This window comes from Vanessa tameamea, chromosome 16 (genome assembly GCF_037043105.1).
Source record: "Vanessa tameamea isolate UH-Manoa-2023 chromosome 16, ilVanTame1 primary haplotype, whole genome shotgun sequence".
Classification (NCBI taxonomy): Eukaryota; Metazoa; Arthropoda; class Insecta; order Lepidoptera; family Nymphalidae; genus Vanessa; species Vanessa tameamea.
In genome coordinates this window covers 8,787,668-8,813,466 of record NC_087324.1, presented here as the reverse complement: position 1 = coordinate 8,813,466, position 25,799 = coordinate 8,787,668, and the positions used below count along the sequence as shown (strand labels likewise).

Genomic DNA, 25,799 nt, shown 5'->3' with positions numbered 1-25,799 from the left:
GGGAGTAATCTGTAATTATAATTTCATCAACGAAAGATGATATGTTTATCCGTATATCCGTATAAATACCTTCAGGCGGTTTACTAGGCGAGTTAAAGGAAACAAAATAATTTGGACATAAATCTAAATGAAATCCATCACATTTAAGTTGATGGTTCTTTGAAGTTTTTCTCGTATATAATGAGAATTCCTTCTAATCATATATACATAAAATGTAAGATATTATAACGAAGCGAACACGGACAAGAAAATACTTTAAACATTAGAATGACACAAGCAAGAAAAAATCCCTAATTATATATCTGAAAATAACTCGATATTTCAACATCCTTTCGACTCGCTTAACATGTTTACTTTGTGTATAATTTGTATTGCACCAAACTGGAATCTATTTCGAGAAAGCAAACATGATATGGCACATTGTTTTCGTAATAACAGAAGATTGACTTCGTAATACTAAAACAGGTGTTTTATTTGGCAAATGGACAATAATCATTCTTATTTATAGGATACAAATCTTTCCGTTTTATTGTCTGCCTCTGTATATGCTCTGTAAGACGTTGATCTCTGCCTTAAAGTTGTATTGAAAAATGCTGGGTTACGTATTTGTATTATACTTCTTAAATGACAGGTTCACGAGTGCGTTTTATGGGTAATTTTAATATATTATTAACCAAATGCTTCTATAATATTGTATGGATATTGTTTTTATTACTCGGGCTGTTATTAATATACTCTTGTTTATATAAAATTGTTTGTACAGATCTCGATGATGACTCGCCTACCGAAAGAGCTCAAAGGATGATAACGCCTGAGGTAAGAGGCATACTGAAGTCGGGGTCGACTGTTGTCCCTTCGAAGCCCAAGACGTTGACGAAAGGAGAAAGTTCTGAGGTTAATAAATTTTCCTATTTCTTTTTATATGGATTATATTTTATTATGTCATTTTTGTATGATTTCAACTGAAATTAATTTATAAAAAAGTAGTTGTCGCACGCGGTTGTAACTCGCGTTTTAGGTAGTCGTCGGGTCTTAGCTTAGGTTAAAAGAAGCCTATGTTCTTCCTTGGAGCTCAAGCTTGAATCATATTATATACACATACAAATTTCATCAAATTCGGTTCAGTAGTTTAAACGTGACAGGGTAACAGATAGAGTAACTTTTGTATTCATAATATTAGTATAGATTAGATATTCTATAGTTTGAGTTAAAAAAATATGCAAATAAAAAATATGCTTTAAATCTTATCTGACTATATTATATTCAATTAAATGGTGTAGTACATATTTAATTTTATAACGTATAATGTTATTTTATTTTCTACAGGGCTTAAAGGATGAGGGCATTGACAGTTCATCAGAAGATGAATCTGCATCTGCGTCCAGCGTCTCATCATCAGAGAAAAGCTGTTCCTCCTCAGATAGTTCAGAAGACATACCAGACCCAAAGCCTCGAAGATTCCAGCGTAAGAACAACAAGCTGAAATCGTCCAGAACCGACTCTGATCTTACTAGAGTGCTACAAGATCCATACCCTCGCAAGATCCAGCTACCAGGAGCTAATGAATTAAAAGAGCGTATCAACCAAGCTAAAAATCCAGATGTTAAAATACCAATGTTAGGGAAACTTGGTAGGAAACCATCAGAGGAACCGAAGAGTGAAGAAGATAAGGCTAGATACAGAAGATTCGCTAAGAAAATCGATGAACCTTTGCAACTCGGGAAGTTACGACGGCCAATGGAAAAAGTCTCGTCTATGGAGGAAAAACCGCCGATTCTGAAGATATCCGCATTGAACCAAGCGGCGAAGAACAAGTTCTTCGGTTTGGAAGGAGACAAGAAGGAGAAGAGTATTGATGAATTAACTGCAGCTGTTCGGAAGTATATACCAACGGTTAGTAGATATTATATAACATACTATCTTATTCTTACGAAATGCAATATTACTTATTAACGATCTTAATGTAAATTTTTGTACCATTAGTAGAAAAATATGTGAATCATAAATCATTATTAAAATTTTATGATTAATATTGGTTCGTGAGTTATCTCACTTTACCGTTAGAGAGTACAGAGGAGTATGTGGTTGTGTGGCGCATAAGTTATTTTTTTTTTAAATAAACTCAAAAACACGAAAGACATGCAAAATATTTCGGTCCTGAGACCTTAAAATTCAAAGATTTTTTTTATAAAAAAATCTTAGTAGCACCTCAGAATTTTTAAGTGTGTACACTCCTAATTACGAGTGGATATCTAAAGAGTGCACCTCTGCTCGTGTGCACCATAATATGTCCCGCATAGTTGGCTGGTATTCCATGAGATCGACCGCTGTAACCGAAATCAGCCGGACGACATAATTTATCAATGTTTTTTATGAGTCGCATATTTAGTTAAGTCATCCCTGCATGTCCTCTCGCTAACCCGAGTCCGCCCACAGATGTGCAAGTCGGTGTCGAGCCACGCGATGGAGGCGGGCGGGGGCGCGGGCGGGGGCGCGGGCGCGTCGGGCAGCGACGGCGAGTCCAGCGGCGGCCGCGAGGTGCGCCGCATCAACGCGCGGCGCCACCGGTCAGTGCCTCCCTTAGCTCTTATACTCGCGACTGCCAGTAAGCCCCTGGGGCACTGGGAAACTTCTACCGCATTTTTTTTTAAATTTTCATACACTTTATAGAGCCTAAACGTGCATTAATGCTAATTTTCACAATATAACAGGAAAATATTAAAGATGAAATTACCAGTGACGATTATTCATCGTTATCGTACCGATAGGCGTAAAATGTTGTGCCAAAAATGTATGAAAAAGAAAAATATTTTTTATTACATTTTAAGTTTCGAAGTATTCTAGATTTCATATTTACTCAATTTTTATTGTTAAAACGATTTCGATACTCAAAAAATCTTACGATGGCAACATTTGTATCAACTATACAGCCTGCATATTATTATATAAACAAAAAATATACTAGTTTAATTTTATTTGGGTGCAAAAAATATCTTTCGATATAAGAACCAAAGCTACAGTCTGCTATATAAAAAGCATAATATATGTTACAAAGATAATGAAAAAATTTACCTCCTGACTACGCGATAGTCGAATCTAAATATACATATATTTAAAATGGAAATACAAGATTGCAAAGATTAAATAATAATAATAACAATGTATAAATACATTGATGCAACTATTATGAAGTCACTTCTGTTATTATAATATTGGGTGACGTAATTGCGTTGCTCTATGATTATGCCGTTTGCACAATATGATATCTGTGTTCGAATGTATGTTGCGAATTCTTAAAGCAATTTCAATCTTTAAAACATGTTTTCGAATTTCGTCAATATCTTAAATTTATTTTGTAACAAGGAAACTAATCGTATCGTTAGCGTAATCAAAGTTGTGTTGTGTGTTCGCTGTATCTAAGCTCCTTATGGGAAAAGTATTACTTGTTTTCGAGGTCAGCGTACTTACCATATTAATACTATAGCTCATTCCAATCGAAGTAGGAATAAAGATAAACAAACCTAAGATTTACGTTTCTCATGCGATTTGCTAATAACTCGGCATATTGTGCACTACTAAGAGTTTCAGATTAAAATATCTCTAATTATAATGCAACACTATATCCACTTTATTTTTACTTCAAAAATTCTGATAACAGATTCGTCGAAATTCAAAACCCCGTTTTTTACAAATCCATAGTGTATATCGTAAATGAATCAAGCTCTCGACCAATGATATCGCGTCAATTTGGTGTCAAATGTTGTTTATTTTTATTTTCTCCTCTTATGGTTGGAATATAATATAGATGACTAATATAAACTTATTACTTTCATGAAGTTTCTAATTAATAACAAGTTATCGTAATTTATAATAGATTTTGGTCAGAGCTGAGATTGCTTAAAAAACTCTTAACCGAAGATTACGACTTTATACTAAAAACTTTTTTTGTTTATAAATCATCTTGTGATCGGCGGTAAAGAAAAATATTATGAGGAAACCTATATGTACGTATCTGATAGCGTGTGAACAAGCAGTGGTACATTTAAAGGCTGTTACTAACACTACTTTTGACAGTCGCCATATTATCAACATTTGAAAAAATATTATTTGAATATAATCAATATCGAATCAAATCTTATAAAATTGTATAATCAATTTCGAGACTCATCTCTCTATGTAGGCAGGTATCTATAAGTAAGGTGTCATAGTTACTGTATTACGGCTCGTTGTGTAATGCGTGAAAGTGGACTGAAGTGTGACAGTTAACTGACGTTTTCTTCTTTGAATCAACAGCTAAACTCCTTAGTCCACAGTGAAATTGTTCCAAACTTAATAAGTTTTATTGTACCGATCATTGAACATTGTAAAAATGATATATGTATATATTTAAATGATAAACAAAAGAGCTGATTCAATAAATAAAAAAAAGTCTTCTGTTGAACAGATATCTATTATTTATACTTCTTTAGAAACATTAAATGTACTTCACCTTCCGCGGTTACTTGTATTTTAAATCTTAGTTGAACTAGATATTCAAGGTGAAGTCAGTCATCGTTTACATTTTTTCTCTACATTTGCATAACTATAATTACATCGAGACGAGAAGGTCTTAAAAGTTTTCTTATAATAAATTTGAAGCAATCGAAGGCAGCGGTGCGTTGAAAGCCACAGTGAAATTTTCTTTTCTGTTTTGTCACGGATTTTCTTGTATCGATTTCGTTTTTAATCAACCAAGTGATTAAGGTATAATATTATATAAACCATAAAAAAAAGCATCGGCGAAAGTGTTACTAATTTGTTTTTTTTTATGATTATGCTAACCGTAATGTGCGTATCGTTCCGGACGATTTAATGACATAAGACAAATTATTTTAATTTAAATTAATTAAAATATTTTAATTTAATTACAATTTGTTATTGTTAAATATTACATATCTTATTATTATATATATTGAGAAGTCTGTTCTTTTCGGTGATGAAAATAGTGATTAAATTAGAACTTTGAATTTGCAGCTACTAAGAGTGAAATAGGCTTGAGACAAGGCTCTCTGATAATTTATTACTTTAACTAAAATTTAAACAATACATACTTATTTGTAAAATACGTCGATTTGCCAAGAAAAAATATCTGTAATTAGCAAACTTTAATTTTATGTCATATAATACCTGCAAAGCCTCTGAGGGTATTGTTGCCATATACGAAATTAATTTAGTTTGGTATTTCTTAAGATCTGTGACATTTATTTACGCTGTTTTATTAGAATATTATACTTTATTTATTTATTTATAATATTGCTTTCTGCAATTCAAGCGAAAATTTTATTACCTAAAGTTACGTTTTATTCTCTAACATAGTGAGTCATTATCATTGGAGTTTAGTATGTTTGTATGTATATGTAGACGAAGTGTATGGTTTGTTGGCTATTTGCACAAATCGACCTTCACTTTCAAAGGACACGAGTAAGGTAAGACATTAAGGTTGGACATTGTCGCAATACATCGCAACGACTTCTGTACTACACAATGCCCACTAATATTAGACTTTTATCAATTTCATTTATAAACAGTGAAGACCTAGAGATCGTTTTCGGTATATCGAGTGTATTTGTGCAAAAACAGACACATTCCTTTACAGTACACCGGGGCTAAAATATACGCAGGCTCAATTGCATTTTGAGCTCTCTGAGGTAGTGGAGATGAACTACTTACCTGCATTAACTGAATAACTTATAAACTTTGATTTGTCCACCATTCAGATTTGAACTCTGGACAAATAGGCAAATGTGTGGTGAATGGACAGTGAGCATATTGGTATCTAATGGTAAATCTTCTTTATCTTCATATACATTGGGAATCGATACCAAGACAGGTTACGATTGGATTTATATTTGTCAATGTGTTCCAATTTCAAAAATTGTTGTATTATAAAACGTTTCATAAATGTACAGGCACCTAGTGCGTGAGTGATCGACTTCATTACGATTTAAATTACGAGTTGGTGATCCGGGGAATATATGTAATATCGCAGTCGGCCTCCAAAGATTGCCACTCAGAATATTAATTAAAATTAGTTTTTTAAATTGAATCCCATAAAATAATATAAAAAAACAAACTTAATTTTAAAGTTGAATATATTTTTTTAATTAAATTATAGTTTGCGCGATCATGTGGGTCAAGTACGTTATCGATGCTTGCTACAATACACGTTGGATTACTACTTGAATCGGACGTTTTTTACACATTAATAAAGTAAATCATATATCCGATATATTTATACAAGCAATTTAAGCAATAAGTCGTCAAATTTAATAAGACTGATAGCGGGTTCTTTTCGTTTCATAATGTTTTGTATTTAATGGATTTTCTAGCCGATACTAAGTAATTGTTGTCTTTAATTATAAATACGGTATTCGAAATAAGTCTTTATACAAAAATTCGTTGCAAAACGTAGCATATTGAACTAGAAAAGTATAATTGATTAGTTTTTTAATTTAAAATTAGTCATAGTCATTAAAACTGTCTGTGATTTATTTCATTGCATTTTATTAATATTTAAACTTTTTATATGCGTACCTACTAATTATGAACTAAAGTTAATTAACATTCATTATTGTATAGGTTTAAAGGAATCACTAGTCGTAATTATTTAAAGAAACCTTCTTTACGTATCTATTTGCTATAGTAACATTTTTCATTAGGCACTATCACATTGCCCTTCGGTCATAAATTAAAAAATATATCTTTGTAAGTATGTATAAGCAAGTACAACCAATCAACATTTGAATAGTTATAAAACAACGTCATAGCTTTCACTCGGCAGCCGGTATACGGCGAGGTATCTTGCGCCCGCGGCGTGCTTAGTCATATCGTAAACCCGGGCAACATCGATGACGACTATTCAAGGTGCTTGGTTTGAAGGTTTCTGTTTATTTTGTTATAAGAGTTGAATTATAGTCTTATAAAAACAATTGTATTTTTTTATACCATAGGTGGTTGAGCAGATTGGGCACTTGATGATAAGTGGTCACCATATTCCATAGATATATGTAGGTACTGTGAGGAATATTATATATATCTTACATCGCTAATTTATTGGTAGGTAGTACTTTGGGAGCTGGCTGTTATGTCCTTGCACTGACTCACTCAGCCTTCAAAACGGGACACAACAATACTATTTCTGTTTGGTGATAGAATCTCTGATGAGTAACCTACTCAGACGGGCTTGCACAAAGCCCTAACAGAAAATAATATACTTTTAATTTTACTTATTCTATTGATATATAAAGCTTATATCTTCATAGATAAATGGTTATAGCTTCTATATGTTGATGATATTTTTATGAATAAATATATATTTATGTTAAAATATTATCAAGATAAAGTTCGAATAATATGAAAAAAAAAAAATGTTTTAAGAGATTTAAAGATATAGAAATGTCGTTAAAATGTCCGTGGCAGCAAATACCAGTTTTTTTATTAGCCACAGCAACAATTACAATAACAAGTTTTGTAATAATATGAGAATAATGTAACGGTATCTTCGGTCTTGATTTATACATTCGAAATATATACATAGATATATTTATATATTTATATTATATAATATTTATCAAGATCTATGTAAGACTTTGTTTCTGAACAACGTTAAAGTTTTTGATATGACGTATAAGAAAAGGTTTATATAATTATTGTAGTCGTATGTGTTGTTGAGGTAGATATATAGATAAACTAGGTAGATTATGTTTATACGTATCTCCATAATCGTGGTATAATGACTTAGTGACCACTGACTAGCTCATAAAGCTGCAGATTCCAAAATAGAGGCCTCAATCGCGGGTTGGGCCCTTAAAAAATCATTGAGTTTTCCTGCAATAGATATTTTCAGAAATTCTTGTGAGCAACAGAGAAAATTGTGTCCATATAGGGTTGGAGCAGTTGTCTAGTCTCTCTTAAAAAATGCTCGCCTTAATTAAATTGGTCAGGAGGACATACTCATCAATCATCAGTACAGCGTCTTAATATTTTCACATGGGTTTATTGTCATAATTACTGACTCACTAATGTGATGAATTTTCGAATACAAGGTATTTTATCTCGGTCATTAAAATTACAATTTATCTCTTAAATTCTATATAAAATGATATTTGGCCGTGTGTCAGAATTTATGGCTAGTGACCTACAACTTAAAAGCTGGCTAATGAGACAGGCATAACCTACAGAACAATTGCACGTCTGATGTAAATGTAATTTTTTGACTCTTTACCTAGATAGTAATGCTATTTCCAATACCAATCAATGAAATAGAGTTTGATAAGCTCTGATTTTCCCAGCCATGTGTCACTACTGTGCTAAAATACAAACGCATTGTAAACAGTTGATTCCGTATCTATGAATATATTTTTGTCATTATCAATACGAGAAGTCGTAAAACCTACTTTTGTATTTGGCTCACACGCGAACAATATCGCGATAATTATTCATTACACAATACAACACAATAACGCGTTCAACGCGAATGGCCCACAAACCTGGCTTTTGTAACGCCTGTTAATTGCGCCCGCGCAGATATGTAGCTACGATCTCGCGTCTAATGTTTTGATTTCGATGACTCATTGGGTAATTCTTTGCTTTTAACTTGTTTGGTTTTTTTTCTTAAAAATGACGTAGATAAGAACTTAATTATACGATAAAACGAAACCGATTATACGGAACGAGATGGTACAGTGGTTAGGACGCGTGCATCTTAATCGATGGTTGCGGGTTTGAATGAAATTCTGCCACATGTGTATCCACCAACCCGCATTGGAGCGCCTGGTAATAAGCTCCAAATCTTCTACTCAAAAGGGAAGCCTTAGCCCAGCAGTGGGAAATTTAGAGGCTGTTACTTTACTTTACAGTACATAATAAAGGATTTGTGAGTTAACTTTTATATTTATAACAGTTAAATGTGTCGATAATCAATTCAACATTTAACTTATATATGGAACTTTTTAATCGTACATTTCCAGGGTTCAACTAAATATCTACCCCTGGTACGGAATTATAATTGGTTCGATTGATAATTCCATATTAATACGGAAAGAATCGGCAAGTAACTCAGTAGTATATATTTTTGACAAATTAAACGACTTGCATCGACTTGGCACAATTAAGATCAACGCTCTACTCTTGGCGTCATATATATAATTTATGTATAGAGTATTATGTCTTAGTTTTTAAATTGGCAAAATTAAATTAATGGAATGTCATAAAATCTTGTACTTTTGTTGAGATATTTTATGTATTAACGTTTAATGAATTCAGAAGCTATAATATCGTAATTTATTGTCATTATCTTCAGACGCGATACTTTATTTTAAGTTCATTGACATTTTAAAAATGTGACGAGGATTGATAGAAATACATATTTGCATGTGTACAATTATTATTTATATTCGTATTTATATATAAATATAAATAAAAAACCATCACAAAGGCACATTTACTTTTTTATATAGACAATTATTCTCTGCGATCCGTATCACGTGTAATATACATAAAAATTTCGTAGTGATATTATTTTTTACAGCAGATGGATGTAATTAAAAAAAAAATTACCTGAAAATTTGTTGTACTTCCTGGGATTGAAACCTCGGTATTCGGTTAAGTATTTACGTATTTCAATTGTTGAGACAATTGAAAGAAATGTCTCCGTAATTTATATAAAATCCAGGTTAATAATCCCGCGGAAATAGTTCGTAATTGTTTTATTCTTGCTATCCCTCACTCTTATAATCCGATGGAATGGCAAATCCGACACGAACGGACAGTTCAGGCACAGAACCGAATCTGAATATCGGATATCCGCGCTTTCCGAGTTAAGGGGTTGTACACGCTTCCACCTTCCAGACTCCGGGTCGAAACAAAAATTTTTTCTTCAGCCTGACCTGTGGTTTAAGTCTGTATTCAGGATCTACGGTTTTATTTCTAACCACTAAACCAACGAGGCAATCTGATATACATAAAACTAGGACAGTAAAATATTTATAAATCAATGTTACGAAAATAAATGACCTCCGTGTATATATAAGGTCAATGCAGAGATGCTTTACTACGTACCTACTTCCGTTCCCTAAAAGGTAAAAAGGAAATGTAAAGAGTGAGTTGATGCTATGACTATCGTACTCTATACTAATATTATAAATGCGAAAGTAACTCTGTCTGTTCTTTACGCTTAAAGCGCTTAACCGATTTCGATGTAATTTTGTATCGAGATAGTTATAGTTACTCGAGGTGATAAATTGGGGGTGACGGCTTAGATGCTATAAATAATCTTACAAAATTTGCGCGGGTAAAGCCGCAGTTTCAGTTAATATTATATAAAAGTTACGATTCAGTTTTCGATTCATACTGTCTTTGAAAATAAATCACGCTCTCAGCTTAAAAGTTTATAATGATCTATGTTGTATAATAAGTTATACGATGCTTTATAGTCTTCTCTAATAAATGAAAAGACGTTTAATTGTAATGTCTAACTGAAAAAGCTCCTAAACTAATATTAATTAAACTCGTACCGAATGCAGCGTGTTTCGAAAAAGGTTTTAGTTTATACTAAATATTTAATATTCATATTATTTTATAATTATAAACTAATCAATGATCACAAACAATGAAAATTATAATTTAGTTAATATAATAAAAAGAGATTTATTTACGATTTATTTACACGTGAATAAAAATATTGACTTAATTATAAGTGATACGAAATAATACTCGCTAATCTTCTTAAAGGTCGCGATCTGTTCTTCGTAGCCGACATTGACCAATAGATAATACACGTGGATCTTAACTGAAGCTATGTTTTCATTTAATATTTAAAGCTGTATTCGTTTACTTAATTTATCTTTATATAAATCATCTCGTAATCGACGGTCGAGGTATAATTGTAACACATTTGTACCTACAAAGCAAAATGGTTGAATTTCATTATAAGGAGACGCGGCTATTGTGCCTACACAAGGACATTTTACGAGTTGTAATACCCTTAAACGATACGTTAGTTTAGATTTAATTTTATATTGAAATATTACAAATATAATATTATAATACAAATTGAAATTAATCATGAAATTTCACGTCTTATCAAAGCTTACAAATTATACATATATATATTACAAATATTAACAACGGTGTTAGGTGAATAATACGCCGAGTTAAAGGTCATCAGCTCAACAGTGGGCCAGTGATAATAAGAAGGCGAGAGGTCGTTACCATTATATCGTCTGGACTTTTAATTCGCATGACTCAAAAATCATATGTGCGATATTTGGTCTTAAGAGTTCATGTGCCGCGATAACATTTTCTAGGTCTTGTATTTTGACTCGCTTTCACTTCTCACTGTTTCAACTGATCGTCATGAAATTAGGTTCACGGATAGTTTAGCAAATAGAGAAACGGTGATGGACGGGGGCTTTTATGAGCGAATTCCGTGTCTCAAAATTATTTGTTTTGAAATGAACTGGTTTTTTCTCTCTGGTTATACACGGTGAAATAATAAATATTGTTATCTATCACGATTAGCCTTAAGTACATTAAACGTTGATTAAAGTTAGATTAACTTATTTGACTTTAGTATGAACGGTCATTAGTTAAAGGCAACCGATGACACAAAAAACGACCAATAAGGGCTCAGTATTCAGTCGGATAAGTAAATCTGAGATTGATCAGTATTTCAAAAACAGGCGGCGAATCGACTTGTATACTAAATTCCACTAGAATCCATTCCAACGCTATTTGGTAAGAAATGTAAATCATAAAAGTTTTGCATTTATGTTTTGGTAAAATGAATAAAATGAATTCCGCGATCGTATTTCACATGTCTTCAGACTACTATATAACATCTTTAGGTTTCAAGTATAGAACGGAAGGCTAGATTAACGTAGCGTAAATTATTTAATATTCATATGATTATCATTTATCATTATTATATAAACATGTAATCCAATTATTACATAAAGATATTTTATGCTTGGCAGCATAAATTGAATTTTTAAAATGTTTAGTTGTATAAATAAAAATATATATTCTATTCCAAAGCATTATCAATTTCTATTACGTATTGTTTGGTTAAAGTAATATAAACGATACGTCAAACATACCAATAATTCAAGAGTCAATTAGTCAGACATGTCGACAATGTCTCGTCTGAACAAGGTTTTCCGATATGTCCATATTCGAGAGTAGGAAGTGATTATAGGAGATAGGAAACTTATATAAGATAAGTACAACGTCTAAGATGCTGGCCGATGTATGTTATTGCATATAGTTCCGTAAATTTCACCTTGCAAGAAGCAGAGATGGCCCAGTGGTTAGAACCTGTTCTATTCAATAATGCGTGTAAAGATACAATTACATTAATACCTTATTTTTATTCGATATTATAAATAAATAAATATTGGACAACATCACATACATTACTCTGATCCCAATGTAAGTAGCTGAAGCACTTGTGTTATGGAAATCAGAAGTAACGACGGTACCACAAACACCCAGACCAGAGACAGCATAGAAAACTAATGAACTTTTTCTACATCGACTCGGCCGGGAATCGAACCCGGGACCTCGGAATGGCGTACCCATGAAAACCGGTGTACACACTACTCGACCATGGAGGTCGTCATTATAGGATATAGGATAGTCAACTCTAAAAGACTCACTCGACAGAGACTCGATCTCTGAAGAGCCGAGTTGGCCCAGTGGTTAGAACGTGTGCTTCTTAACCGATGAATGCGGGAATAGCTCCGAGCGTTAAAGGGAGAGGAAGCCTTAGCAGTGGGACGTTCACAGAATATTACTTTTACTTACCTCTATTCTGATATTAGTTACCTAACACACCTTCGCCCGCGAGTTGCCGGTATCATTTACCCTATGTCATTTACTCTACCTCTGGAAACGTCGTGCAAACATTACGATAGTTGGTTGAATAGTTTGGATATGAAATCGTAACATTATTTCTATTTTATTTCATATAAGCATAACAAAGAAAAATTATAATTTTTAATTTTCACGTAATGGGGATAATAAAATGTAATTTAATCTGTAATAATGTAGTTTAATCTTAATAGTATTTTATTGTGTATACTGTATTATAAAATATTGGTACTATGTACTATTAATATTAGTTAGGATAAATATTCAAACTAAAATATTTTGAAAGTGTGCCGTCAATGTACGCAATAAGGAAGAATCTAGAGGGACGGTCTAGATTACTATGCGATGCTAATTAGTAATATATTAAAGAAATAATTTCGTAAATAATATAAATCTAAAAGTTGATTTGTTGATATATAAATAAATTTATATCATTGTAATTTATTAAGGAACGGGTTGCGAAAAATAATAAATTTACGTTAAAAATGATAAATAATTAATACTATGTATAGTGACCAATTCTGTTTTGCAACTCGATAAATCATAAAATATATTTTAGATAGACTGCTTTTTTATTAAAATCAATCCAAACTCATGTTTAATTCCATAACGTCTAGACATTCAATTTAAAGGAATTCCATTTCACTTTCATTGTGATTTTTCATTCTGAAACTTTTCCTAGAAAATTATTTTTCGTTTGAAAATTTTTATCATTTGGAATTTCCTAGACTACTTTATCGATTTAGTCCTGAGGTCATAAACACCGTCCCGAGTCAACTTTGCCAGAATCCTGTGTCTAGACCGAGTCTAGACTTAAACCTTACTCAAGTGAAATTCGAGAGCGTCCGTGAGGAACATTTAGAAACACTTGCACACGATAACTTACTTATTATAATCCTTAAGGGGCAGCTATTCTCGACAGCCTTATCTGTGTTAAACACGTTAAAATTATAAATACACCTCCGAATCTTACTCACGATGACTGGTGACTGCCCTACAGTATCCTAGACTGATTAGCTTAAGAGTCGTAGCTTGAATTATAAAGTGTTCGTAAATAATAATCGGCAATTAAAACTCAAAAGATTTTTTTTCAAATCCAACTATTAATTCCTGAGAAAATTGCTTTCAGACACACAGACTCTTCTTTTTTTTTTTTATTTTACTATATATATTATATGTAATAAAATTAATGAATAGGTATATTAGATACGCCATTATAGTATTTGATAAGTCACTTTGGACATATATAGCTCCAAATCCAAATAAAAAATCTTTTCGCCATTATTGCAGTCAACCGCGGAAAAATAAGTTGCGTCACGTCACAGAGAACGATTCAGTAATTCAAGTCTTATGTTTTACGGCGAAAATTCCATCTAGTGTATTATTTTTTTACTTTCGGTTTCGACATAAATGTGTAATGCGTTAGTGTCGGTGCACTGATTCCGCTTTACTTCATACGCAATCTGTTATGAGTTACAATTCGAATGTAGGTTAATGTTTCTGAGATCGACTTCTGATGGACGGCATGTTTTAGTCCGTTTCAATGATAATTTGATAATGCACGATGCGTTGCCCGTTGTACATTCTCGGTTAGTTTTAGTCGTGTGGTCTAAGCGATCGTTTGATTTATTGTGCCTGGAATTTTATTTCGAAAGTAAAATCCTTTTAAAAAATCCTCAATAATAAAGGTGGAACAAGTTCAACAAATATATAACATCAGAAAGTGTTTCCTTAATGACGAAATTGAGGTAAATTATTCCTTTTAGAGTTTATTAAAATAAATAGTTGACCGATTTTACATAAAAAAACTACGACTCTCTTGTTTCCCTGATTACATTCTTTCCTTATCTAACAAAACTCGTTTTGTGCGTTTATTTAATTAGTGTTTTTTGAATTTTGTACTCCTTGTATGTTGTAAGTATATTTGGTTTAAATTTGACCCCTTTTATAAGCTCTATATATAAGTAGCTTCGAAGAATTTCAATAATAGCTTCATCGCACATTTCAATTTAAAATGCCAAAGTGCCGTGCTATTTAGAATCTTTACCCCGCACGTGTACGAGAGAGACCGACGATGCTGTTCAAAGGTCAGGCAGTGAATAGAATATCGCAGATGCTTTTTAACACAATACAGTAACAATAATTCAACATCACTTGCGTAAATCGGGAAGACGGGATGACGTAAATGGTTGATTTTTGACGGTTCCCAGTAATTTGTCTTTGAATGCTTGCATCTGTCAGACATCGAGTAATTCTATTGAATTTCCACATCCCGTCTACATTCAGCTTCTAGCTAGAGCTGTTTTAATATCGATAGCCTCTTCACGGAGGTCGTCATTGTTTATTCAAACTTGAAGAATATTATAAAATAGAGCTTTTGTTTTTAATGTATTATCGTTTTTGTATCATAGGGATCTCATCACATCGAATAGATACTATTGTTTAATCAAGTCTTTCTTGTTTGAATAAACGATACAATGAATCATTGATTGATACGTCACAGCTGATTGCTTCTTTCATGTTATTTATATTAAATATTTGTAATATATCTCTTTTTTTCATATTCTATTGACATACATTTTGATGTCTAATTCGTACATGTACTTTATCGTCTACAAAATATAATGGAAAGTTATGATAGATAAATATACAAATAAAAACATCCGTGAGAGCAATCCATTAATGTATTCCTAGTGGGGTTTTTTTTTAGTGTAGTATCGACTATAAAGTAAGACAAGAATACGAGTTGTTTGTTTACATGTCCGCTGTAGTACGGCCGCGTGTAGGTAACGGGCCGTTAAGATGCCGCGGGGCGCTTCCATGGCCCGACATGACGATACGGACAAAACCAGCCACTCCAGCCGGGCAGTCGCGCGCGGCGAACGCGACCGTTTACACACGGTGCCGGTCGCTCGCACCAGCTGATCGCAACACCACGTATAAAATAAATATCAATTAAAATACACGTGTGAACAAATGCTCGTTTAGTCTACTTGATTATTTGTAACCGATGCGATGAGACGCGGTGCTCGGTGCACAACGACGGATCGATAAAGCGATCCCGCGCTCCAGCGAGAGCTTAGCAATATTTCGGTGCAATATGTTTAGCGTTGCAATCAATTGTTGAATTAATGAGAACTGAATCGCGATAGTTTCTGACGAAGGGCAAGGACTGGGACTGACCGCAAGAGTTCGCCTTACAAGTGCAGTGTTCGTGAGAATGGATTCCCTTGATTGATTTCCTCTGTGTAGTTGTCGGTGCTTGTTTATTGTATTCTAAGACGAGAGTGAGTATATATTTACTAATACAATTCTCACGCTATGATTTGTTTGTATTACTACTCTTCACGACGTCGGTTAGTTCGTTACATTGAGCTTCTTAACTGTTTTCTTAAATAAAAATAGACTGAAATTTGTTTTCTCGACTGAACTTTTAAGTAATATTATACTATAAAAATAAATAACAAGATAGTAAATTCTATCTTGTTATTTTTTTTTATATTATAATTTTATTTCTCATTATTTTTACACATTTCGCGCAAATCAATCGTTTCGCATGACCGATATTGTTTGCATGTGTGAGAAAGTATTGCTGTAGTCGCAACCCCCGACTGACTGTGAACTTGAAGGGTGCGTTACCCCCTAATTCCGTACAATACAGAGTCTCTTATACAAGGAGTTTTAAATATCCAGTGTCCAACATCTTTAAAATTGGATATATATAGCATCGTGATATTTAATTTAATGGTCTTCCTATAGTTTTATTTGAATAACTGATAAAGTTTATCCTTATCTACTGGTGCTGTATGATTTTCATATTAATAATAAAAATGTTTTAAAACGAGCTAAGTAGTTGATAAATTCTAGTGAAATCTAGTAAAATCATCTCGCCAGCTTATCTAATAATTGCACGCGACGACGCCTGGTAACAACAAGGACTTTCACTATCGACATGTACCTATAATGAGGAACTTGAAATTATTCACACATTGGACTACTTTCTACCCTTAAGATTTCTCAACTACCTCTTCCTTATCAACGATCTCTTTGTGACGAGACTTTTGATATTTTATTCTCAAAAAGTATTTTAAGTATTTTATATTCATTTCGAATAAATGTAAGTTTGTAGGTTATTTTTTTTATTCAAGTTTTTGTCCAACTTCGTCCGGGTGAAATAAGAATATTATTTACTTCCCGATCGTAGCGCCACCTACGGGGTCCGATCTAAACCATGCAGATCCGCTCAAATACATACATAAATAATAATTAAAATCGTTCCAACTGTTTAGGATAAGTTCAGTAACATACATATATGCTTCGTCTCCACATCCGCTTCGTGTATTCATTGCGGAAATATTAAATATATATTTTATAAAATCTCGTCATGGTTATACCATACTATTGTACAAAGTATAAAAATAACAAAATGTTAAACAATGTGAAGCCGTTGATTTCTTTTGTAACAAAAGTATTGCATTTGATACGTATTCAATGCGTGAATTGCGGATCCACGGAAGGCGGTCAGATCTCTGTGATTCGTTCGAGTCATGAGTTTCACCTTCTTTCGTATTCCAGGAAGTGTCAGGGAACATTTCCTAGAGATATATCCGTATGTTATTAAACTATTGCATATAATGTGTGGCTTTTATTGCGTTCATTATAAATCAAACTGAATTCGTACTAATTGCACTGTTTGTTGTTTCGAAACGAGATTTTATGAAATTTTATATCTAATTACATTTTTAATTACTATTTCTTAATTAAAAATAATATTTAGGACGACATTGCCTTATAATTTCAAGGGTGTTGTACATATGTATTAATTAATTTTAATTTTTAATATTGAATTTAAGTCTTGTACTTATTATTTCGCGGAGTTTCATCAAAACCCTTTTTAAGTGATGTATTTTATCTACTGGTATCGTTTTAACCGACAAAGAAGGAATATCATCTGTGTCATTCATATGTAATTGAATGTAGATATGAGTGCGTGCATTTTGCAGATACTACGAATTTTTTGTGTTTGTATAATTCATTAGTATAATATAATATAAATAAATAAATATTTGTTATTAGTTGACGAAGTCATTTAAAAAAAATAACATATTGGTAAAAAATATTTCTTAATGACATCGTGTGTACTTTATGTAAATTGATTCGTTGTTAAGTTTTCTGTCATCTCTATGTTAATCTTTCTGTCACAGTACAAACCCTATACAAGATCGTGTTCTGTCGACCGTGACTTAAGTTTTTTCGTCACCGTTAACCGAACTATTTATGGACTGCAGACGTTATGGTGACAGAAAGAGAGAATAAATTATTATGTAAAATTAGACTATTTGTTATATATATAATAGGAAATTATTCGTACAGCCACTAAAAAATAAATTTGAAGATATTATATTTGTCAAATTATATCAACAAACTTGGTACGAACATTTGAATGTTGTTGGTTCTAAATAATATTTAAATTTCGAATCGGTAATAAAGTATGCTTAATTTATAAAATGACGATTCGTTATGGTCGTAAGAGTCTATGTGTAAACATAAAACATATATTAATGAAAATAATGTAGTTGTTTTAAAAAATGGGTTATGTAAACAATGAAAAACAAGCCTTATTTACATTTTATCACAGTAAATGTAGACAATTTTCGCATACAGTTATTTTCGCGGTTTATTATTCAATTACACGTAAATGAACTTTGTGGTTCAATTTTGTTCTCGGTTAGCGGACAAGGTAGACACGTCCAAGGCTGGGTAGTCACGTCTCGATGTAATTTGTTCTAACGTTTATTATGCTTAGCCTTAACATTGTTGGTTTTTACAACATTCGCGTAACTTTTATGCTTGCTTATATAAAAATATATAATTGAAAGTCTTAACCGTATGATAAATAAAAAATATCTACGTGGTAATTGGCGCGTTCAAAAAACCAAACTCTTATGCTTTATTAAGAAGTAACTATCTACTATTGTGAAGTTTTCTAGAGCTTTAACTTTGAACATAAAAATACAGTAGCAGAAGAGGTTTCCGGCTTTGTAACAATTACGGATGTTGCTGTTACAAAAAAAAAACTTGACTATAAATCGTATTTCTGTGTGTTTGGATGGTTTAAAAGTAAATTTATACGAGCTACGTTTGATGTTCGTATTTTAGTAACATTAACGACGAGAGTTTTTTAAACCAGAGGTGTGTTCAAATTAAACTACTCGTAGTAATTAACTCACATACTGGGGGTTGTCTTCCGCAGCCAAATTTAGACTCTTGATTGACTCGACCCTAAGATGTCTATTTTCATATTGTTCGAGTTGTTTCCGCTGTTATTATTACGTTTCACTTTAAATACTGGAATGTATTGTTGTATGTATTATACTACTGGTTTTGGGAAGTCATAATTAAGGTTCTGTGATGGACTCATGGATATCTTTCCCGATATCGTCCGCGCGATACGCTTGATAGCAAATTAAACTAGATTTGATTTATTGAATTGGTTTCGAAGATTTTTTTTTTAGATTTTTTTAAATAACGGCCTATATAAAATTTTGATAAATCTCATCTAATGGAATCTTAGTACATAGCTTCTGAAGTAAATCGTTGACACACCAATGTTTATCTTCAATTCCAATTTATTGGAATAATTGTAATAATAATAATAATAATTGGAATAATAATAATCGTATGTTTAACTAAAAATTTACCTCTGAGAACTATATCAAATAACAATAATAATAATAATAGCTATGAATATATGATAAACAATAATGTCATCAAATCAGGTAGGTAACCTATTTATAATGACATATGGAATTTAATATCTACAAGGAAATACGATGTATTAAAATACATAACATGATGTTAGTAACAGTGTTATGATCACACATGTGCTATTGAACGGTTACGTGGTAAACTTGCTTTTTATTGCGACTTCTTGATGTTCCTGTAATGTTTTGTCACAGTTTTATACTTCATTAGTTTCCCCTTTGAGGGTATCCTAATCCTTTATAACTACAAAAATGTTTGGCTATATGTAATACTTTTTTTAATAATGTGAATCTTAACTGAAGATTGCGGGTTCAAACCTACGTTACTGAATATTTCTGTACTTAATTTAATAATTTTCTCGTGTCTTTTGTTGAAAGAGGAAGTCGTGAAGAAATCTGTATGGGTGTGATGGAGTAAGATCCAAACATTCAAAGGCAAATAGGTCTTAACTATATAAATATACTATACTTAGAAATATTATAAATATACTTAGCTATATAACATAGTGTGTAATGTATACGTATATCGTTCAAATCAATAGGTCTCAGTCAAAAGCTTTAATTAGTATTGAATGATACGTGCACCGACTGTTCGAATCATTTATGTTTATTTTAATCAAACGCTTTTAATTAATCCTAAGTGCAAAGTGCAGTCATATTTATTTTATTTTTATACTCGTATAATCTCTTATCAACTAACTACTACGCAATTAACTAATTGATATATATATTATCATTTTAACTGTACTTTAATTAAAATAAGTATGAGTTGAAATCTATACCAATATGAGGAGAGTTTTTTGTAATGCCTAATTGAAATAACTACTAAACTAATATACATAAAACTCATAACAGAAGATAGAGCACGTTTTGGAGAAATTTTTAGTGTATGATATTAGTATATCAGTAGTTGCGGTTCGCAGTTTGACTCGCTTATATTTAGACTATTGACGTGACAACGGCGTTTTTTATACATCTTTATACGTATACGTACTTGTACAAACATATATATCTTTAAGAGGATTTTTTATTTTTGTAAATCATCAATATCGCAGTTCTTTTTGGCAGAACAGACGCAACGAATACATTTAAAGTATAATATAATCACTCATAATAGATTGTAATTATAGTCTTTTACCATGTAGAAATAACAGAGCGATGTTTATATTCTTTATTTGCAACAGGTATTTTGTAATGAAAGGAAAGTTAAGAATATTTTATATTTTTAATTTTATTTGTAAAGCATTAATAGAGCATCGCTGCAGGGTCGAACGTGCGATTCAGCTCGTTGAAGGGCCACGCCCATCGCTCATAGCGCGCATGCGAACGCCGCAATATCTACAAAACGCATTTAGAACTAGGAATGTACCGACTTGGATTTAAATAACCGATTTTTCTTCAATATATCTACAATATTGTACTATACTTGATAATTGTACTAAATATATGAAATCTCGTTTTGAATATTTAATTTAAAAAAAAATTTTGTCATGTCTTTTGATATTTGTAGTATTTAAACGAAATAGTGAACAAGGTTACATAGATAATATAAATAATGAAACTACTAGATTATTAATTATTTGATGATGAGGAAAACATCTCGATAATCGACAATTTCCGTTTTAAAAGCGACTCGGTCCAACACTATTTAACGCCATTGCAGACCTCGGTAACGCACTGCGAAATTTTGGTCGTAGTGTTTGTTGTAGATTTAGTTGATAGTTTTTTTGTTTAGTTGAAGTAAATAAGAATAGTTGGAAGGTAATAAAAAGTGTTTTGAAATAAACTAACTTTTTTTTAAATATTACGCTATGAATAATTTAGTTATTGTTGCAGAATCTAAACCCCAAGATAACCTATTTAAATATAAAAATAGTGCGAATATTTTTTAATAATTTGTTTCCGTGCTCGACTGAAATTTGTACCTGTTAATTTATTTCTTATGTTTTTATTATTTATATAAATTTATATATCAATATATATTCATTACCATTATACCTATATAGTGAATTATTTTACGTTTGCATAGTTTTTTTTTTTTTGTTACATATACGTACCTATAGGAATGTCACTTAATATAAGACTTTCGTGGTATTAAATCATTTTAATTTTTCTATTCGCTTGTAAGCGGATTTCTTATCTGCTTTTCTAGATTAATTTTCTCAACATCTCAATGGTTAAAGAGATCTCTTATAGGAATGAGTCCGACTTTGTACATTTACATTTTCTTGTAAAGTTACGGCACTGCTTTTTTATAGTAAATATATTTCAATAATAATATATTATAATCATAATTTAAGTCCATATTATAAATCACGATTATACTTTAATTTGCAACTATATTACTTGTTCGTGTACTCTATGCGTTGTTATTGTGTCGTCGTTTACAGTCGAACGTAATATGTATGAATCCTTGTGTACGAGGCGACATGTTTATCAATATGATTGCATAATCGCATGGACGAATACCTGCTCGTCCGACCACGGCAATTAATCATTCGATTATAAAATATTTTAAAGTTAAATCGTAATCAGAATTATTTATTAAAACTAACGACAAATCGCAGCTAAGTAACTGTCACCTCGTCACGCTCAAACGGCTGAACCTATTTAGATGAAATTTGGTGTGGAGATAGCTTACGTCCTGGGGAAGGACATACTTTTTTAATTCACCTCTCGAAAATAGGGGGTGACAGTATGTATGCTATTGGTATAGTTTTATAAATTATTGGGCGAGTAAAGCCGCAGGTTCAGCTAGTCGGAATGTAATGTTATCTAAGAAGACGTACGTATGTACCGCGATTGTAGCCTAGATCTAGGTTTCAGTGGTAACGAGTGAATGTATGCTATTATCCAACTTACCCTACTTTAATAATTTAATTTAAAACAAAAATAGCTGAATTTTGAAACAGATTATGTAGTCGCAGTAAAAAAAAATTAGATATTAAATGCAGTCGTTAATAAAAGTAGGAATTTTAAGACAAAACTCGGGAACAATCTGTCCACAAAATGTTTATACGCGTGATAATGCGCTCCTGATGGATTTCAGTTACATTACGATTACAGTATCCATTTCCCCTCTCATAATCTATCTTAGGACTAATGGCTTTGCCTGCTATCCGGGCCAGGAGACTGTAACACTGCCTTGAATTTAAGGCACTTCATCCAACACTTATAGGGTTTCGTCACGATGTTATCCTTCGCCACTGAGCACGAGATGAATTATAAATACAAATTAAGTACATTAAAACTCAGTTACTAGAAACGCCTTCCACGTCCTCTATCGGCGGCCACGTCCAAGCAACATTTGAGACTTGAAGAAGTTAATTAAACAAGCGGTGCCTTTTCATAAGACTTACTTGCTAACGGCCGACCGTGGCGATATCGTTAATAAGTACGATTTTAATGCGAATTTTATAGCAATGAATAAAATCACGTCGGTACATCTTGTATTGTGAAGCGTTGCGGTCACGTAATGCATAATAGTTGCGTGTGATAACAACTTGCGGGTAACCCGATATTAAAACCAACCGCGACATTATCTTGATTAATTTTATTTCATATAAATCTTCAATTGTTTGGATGTAGGTTAATAGAATACAATGGAAATAAGCGTCGGCCCAAGGGGTCTAATTAATATAAACTGGTTTTCTGAGACTCGTTGAGTTTATTTGTAAACGAGCATTTATAAAAATATTGGTAAGTCATAACCATCGCTCATAGACATCGGGAGCTAAAATATAAATATCCTTGTGTCTGTAATTATAGTAGTTTACACACCATACAAACCGGAACACAGCAATATTAAGTATTTCTGTATTCCGGTTTGGCGGTAGTGCATATATTATGATGATGGTATGATCGGTGGGTGGTATTTACCCCGAAGCGTTTGCACACAATACGACCAAATAATTCATGAAAAAAAATTTTTTTTTTAAATAGTAGTGGAAAATAATAAATTTATTTATAATTAAGAAAAAACATAACTACGTTCACTAATATATTGTAGAAATATATATTTATTTAATGTATTCAAATCATAATATAGTGATGCATATAAGGCTTAATAATCGTATAAAATTATCAAAGCGTCCTCGTACGCGCTATCATTCTATAAGAATTAAATTTAATTTAAAATTATATAATGACATATCGGTTGGTGTAGAAACACTTGTCTAAATAAAAAAAATAAAAATTAAACAAAGACAGATGCTGACGACGTAAGCTTACTTTTATAAACATCTGTCTTAAACGTGCGAAACACTTGACCCTTACCTTGGGCTAACTTCACTTTATTGTAGATTTGACGTAATATATTATGTATGTTAATTAGATGATTTCTTAATTTTAGAAACTAACTCTACTTGCTTTCTGAATTAGTGTACACACTTCCAACTTCTAGATACCGGACTGATAGAACTTTTCAATGCAAAAACCTAATCGGCTCGGTATGGGGTTTGAACAGGTCCCACGAGGCAGATTAGAACTATAGATATATACGTAAAATATACCTTGCGTAATTACCGTAATTAATTATAATTTGTCTTTTAGGGTTTTTTCGAATGAAACAGTTAAAATATTAATTTTTAATTAGTTAAAAAACAATGTCTGTTCGTTGAAAAGTGAATTAATATGATACTCTTTTCCTTGTAATTTATTTGTGATTTATTTCAAAGAATTTCCATTATATTGGTTGACTAACCGTAATATAATAATCGTAATCGCAATTATTAACAAAAGGCTGGTGAAGATGAAAGAAAAACAACTGTATTATGTTATTGTTTTTGACTTTCCTCGATATCTTTGTTCATTTCTCGGTAAAATATTTACTACATGATGAATAAATTAGTAATATTATAGACATTGTAACAGCGAAAAAATTAAACAGTATATACCGCTGCCAGGTGACTGGCATTCACGGTAACGAAGTAGGATTCGGAACTTATATCGACGCTGCTCTACAGCACGCGTCATTAATGCGAATTTCTGCCAACATAATATTCAGGTTTCCTTTTCGATGCTTCCCTCTACCGCCAATGGATACCTACTCACTGGTTCTTGTCAGAATTTGAACTCGCGACCTTCGCCATTCATAGCATGTGTTCACTGAGCAATTATGGGTCAATTGTTGATTATGACTGAAATGTATCTAATTTAGAATTATTTTAATTGCTTGTAATTTATTTCGGTTCGAGTTATTTTCGTTGATTATATTATAGGGTACTGTTTATACATTTTAAAGTTACTCTATGTAAATAATCATGTTGGTCTGTTTATTATTTAAATCGTTAACTGTTTACCATTCATACGGTTCGCTATTCATAGCGCGGTTGTTATGCAACATCGAAGTCATTATCTCGTGACACAGATTTATAATAGTGCATTTTAATGTAATGATATTTTTATAATACCTTTTAAACTATAGACTTTTCGTATTATCGTGTGTTGAGCTTGAGAGATATGTTTTATTCGCGTCAAATATGTTCTTACAAATATATCAAATACACTTCAATAGTCTTAAAGCTTGTGAAATTGCTAATCGAATATTATATTATATAATATTAAATGTTTTACACCTTTTCCGAAACGCGTTGCATTTTTTTTTTATTAAGTTTTATGTATGTTGGGTTAGTAGATTTTTAGCTAGGGATTACTTTATGATAAAAAATCTTTATTAATTTATTATTATAGATTTTTTTACAAAAATATTATTTAATATGTTCACTTAGTAATATACTATCAATCAAGTGTAATCATATATGTAAGAAATTACGCAATTAATACGGTTAATATAAGAAAAACTGTAACCACTTTCTCTTGCGTTCTAGTTATTTATTTTTTACTTGAACTATAATGAGGGCATCGGTCAAAATATTCGATTAACTAATGAGCTAGAAAAATGTCCGCTGTTCGAGTTATCTAATATGATGTAATGAACATTTGTACGTACTTTACGTAGAGCAAGTTTTTGCGTTTAAGTTAAAACGCAGAGTATTGTTCAAAGACGCGTACCATTGCCGTGGGAAAAACTTTTAGAATAACTCTACGGTTACACTTTTTGTAAATAAATTACTCTTTATGTAGTAATAGAATATCTCCGTAATAATTATTTTTTAATTTAATCAG

At 31.9% G+C, this 25,799-nt stretch overlaps 1 protein-coding gene across 6 annotated transcripts in view; it reads left to right on the top strand.

The window, feature by feature from the left end:
- The window catches only part of LOC113403058 (supervillin-like), a 182,131-nt gene that overhangs the window by 100,473 nt on the left and 55,859 nt on the right, over positions 1 to 25,799 (top strand). For all 6 annotated transcript variants that reach the window (XM_026643491.2, XM_026643493.2, XM_026643492.2 and 3 more), the window contains 3 exons: positions 764 to 894; positions 1,327 to 1,893; positions 2,437 to 2,567. In XM_026643491.2, the coding sequence (XP_026499276.2) occupies positions 764 to 894; positions 1,327 to 1,893; positions 2,437 to 2,567 (829 nt within the window). The remainder of the gene's footprint in view (positions 1 to 763; positions 895 to 1,326; positions 1,894 to 2,436; positions 2,568 to 25,799) is intronic.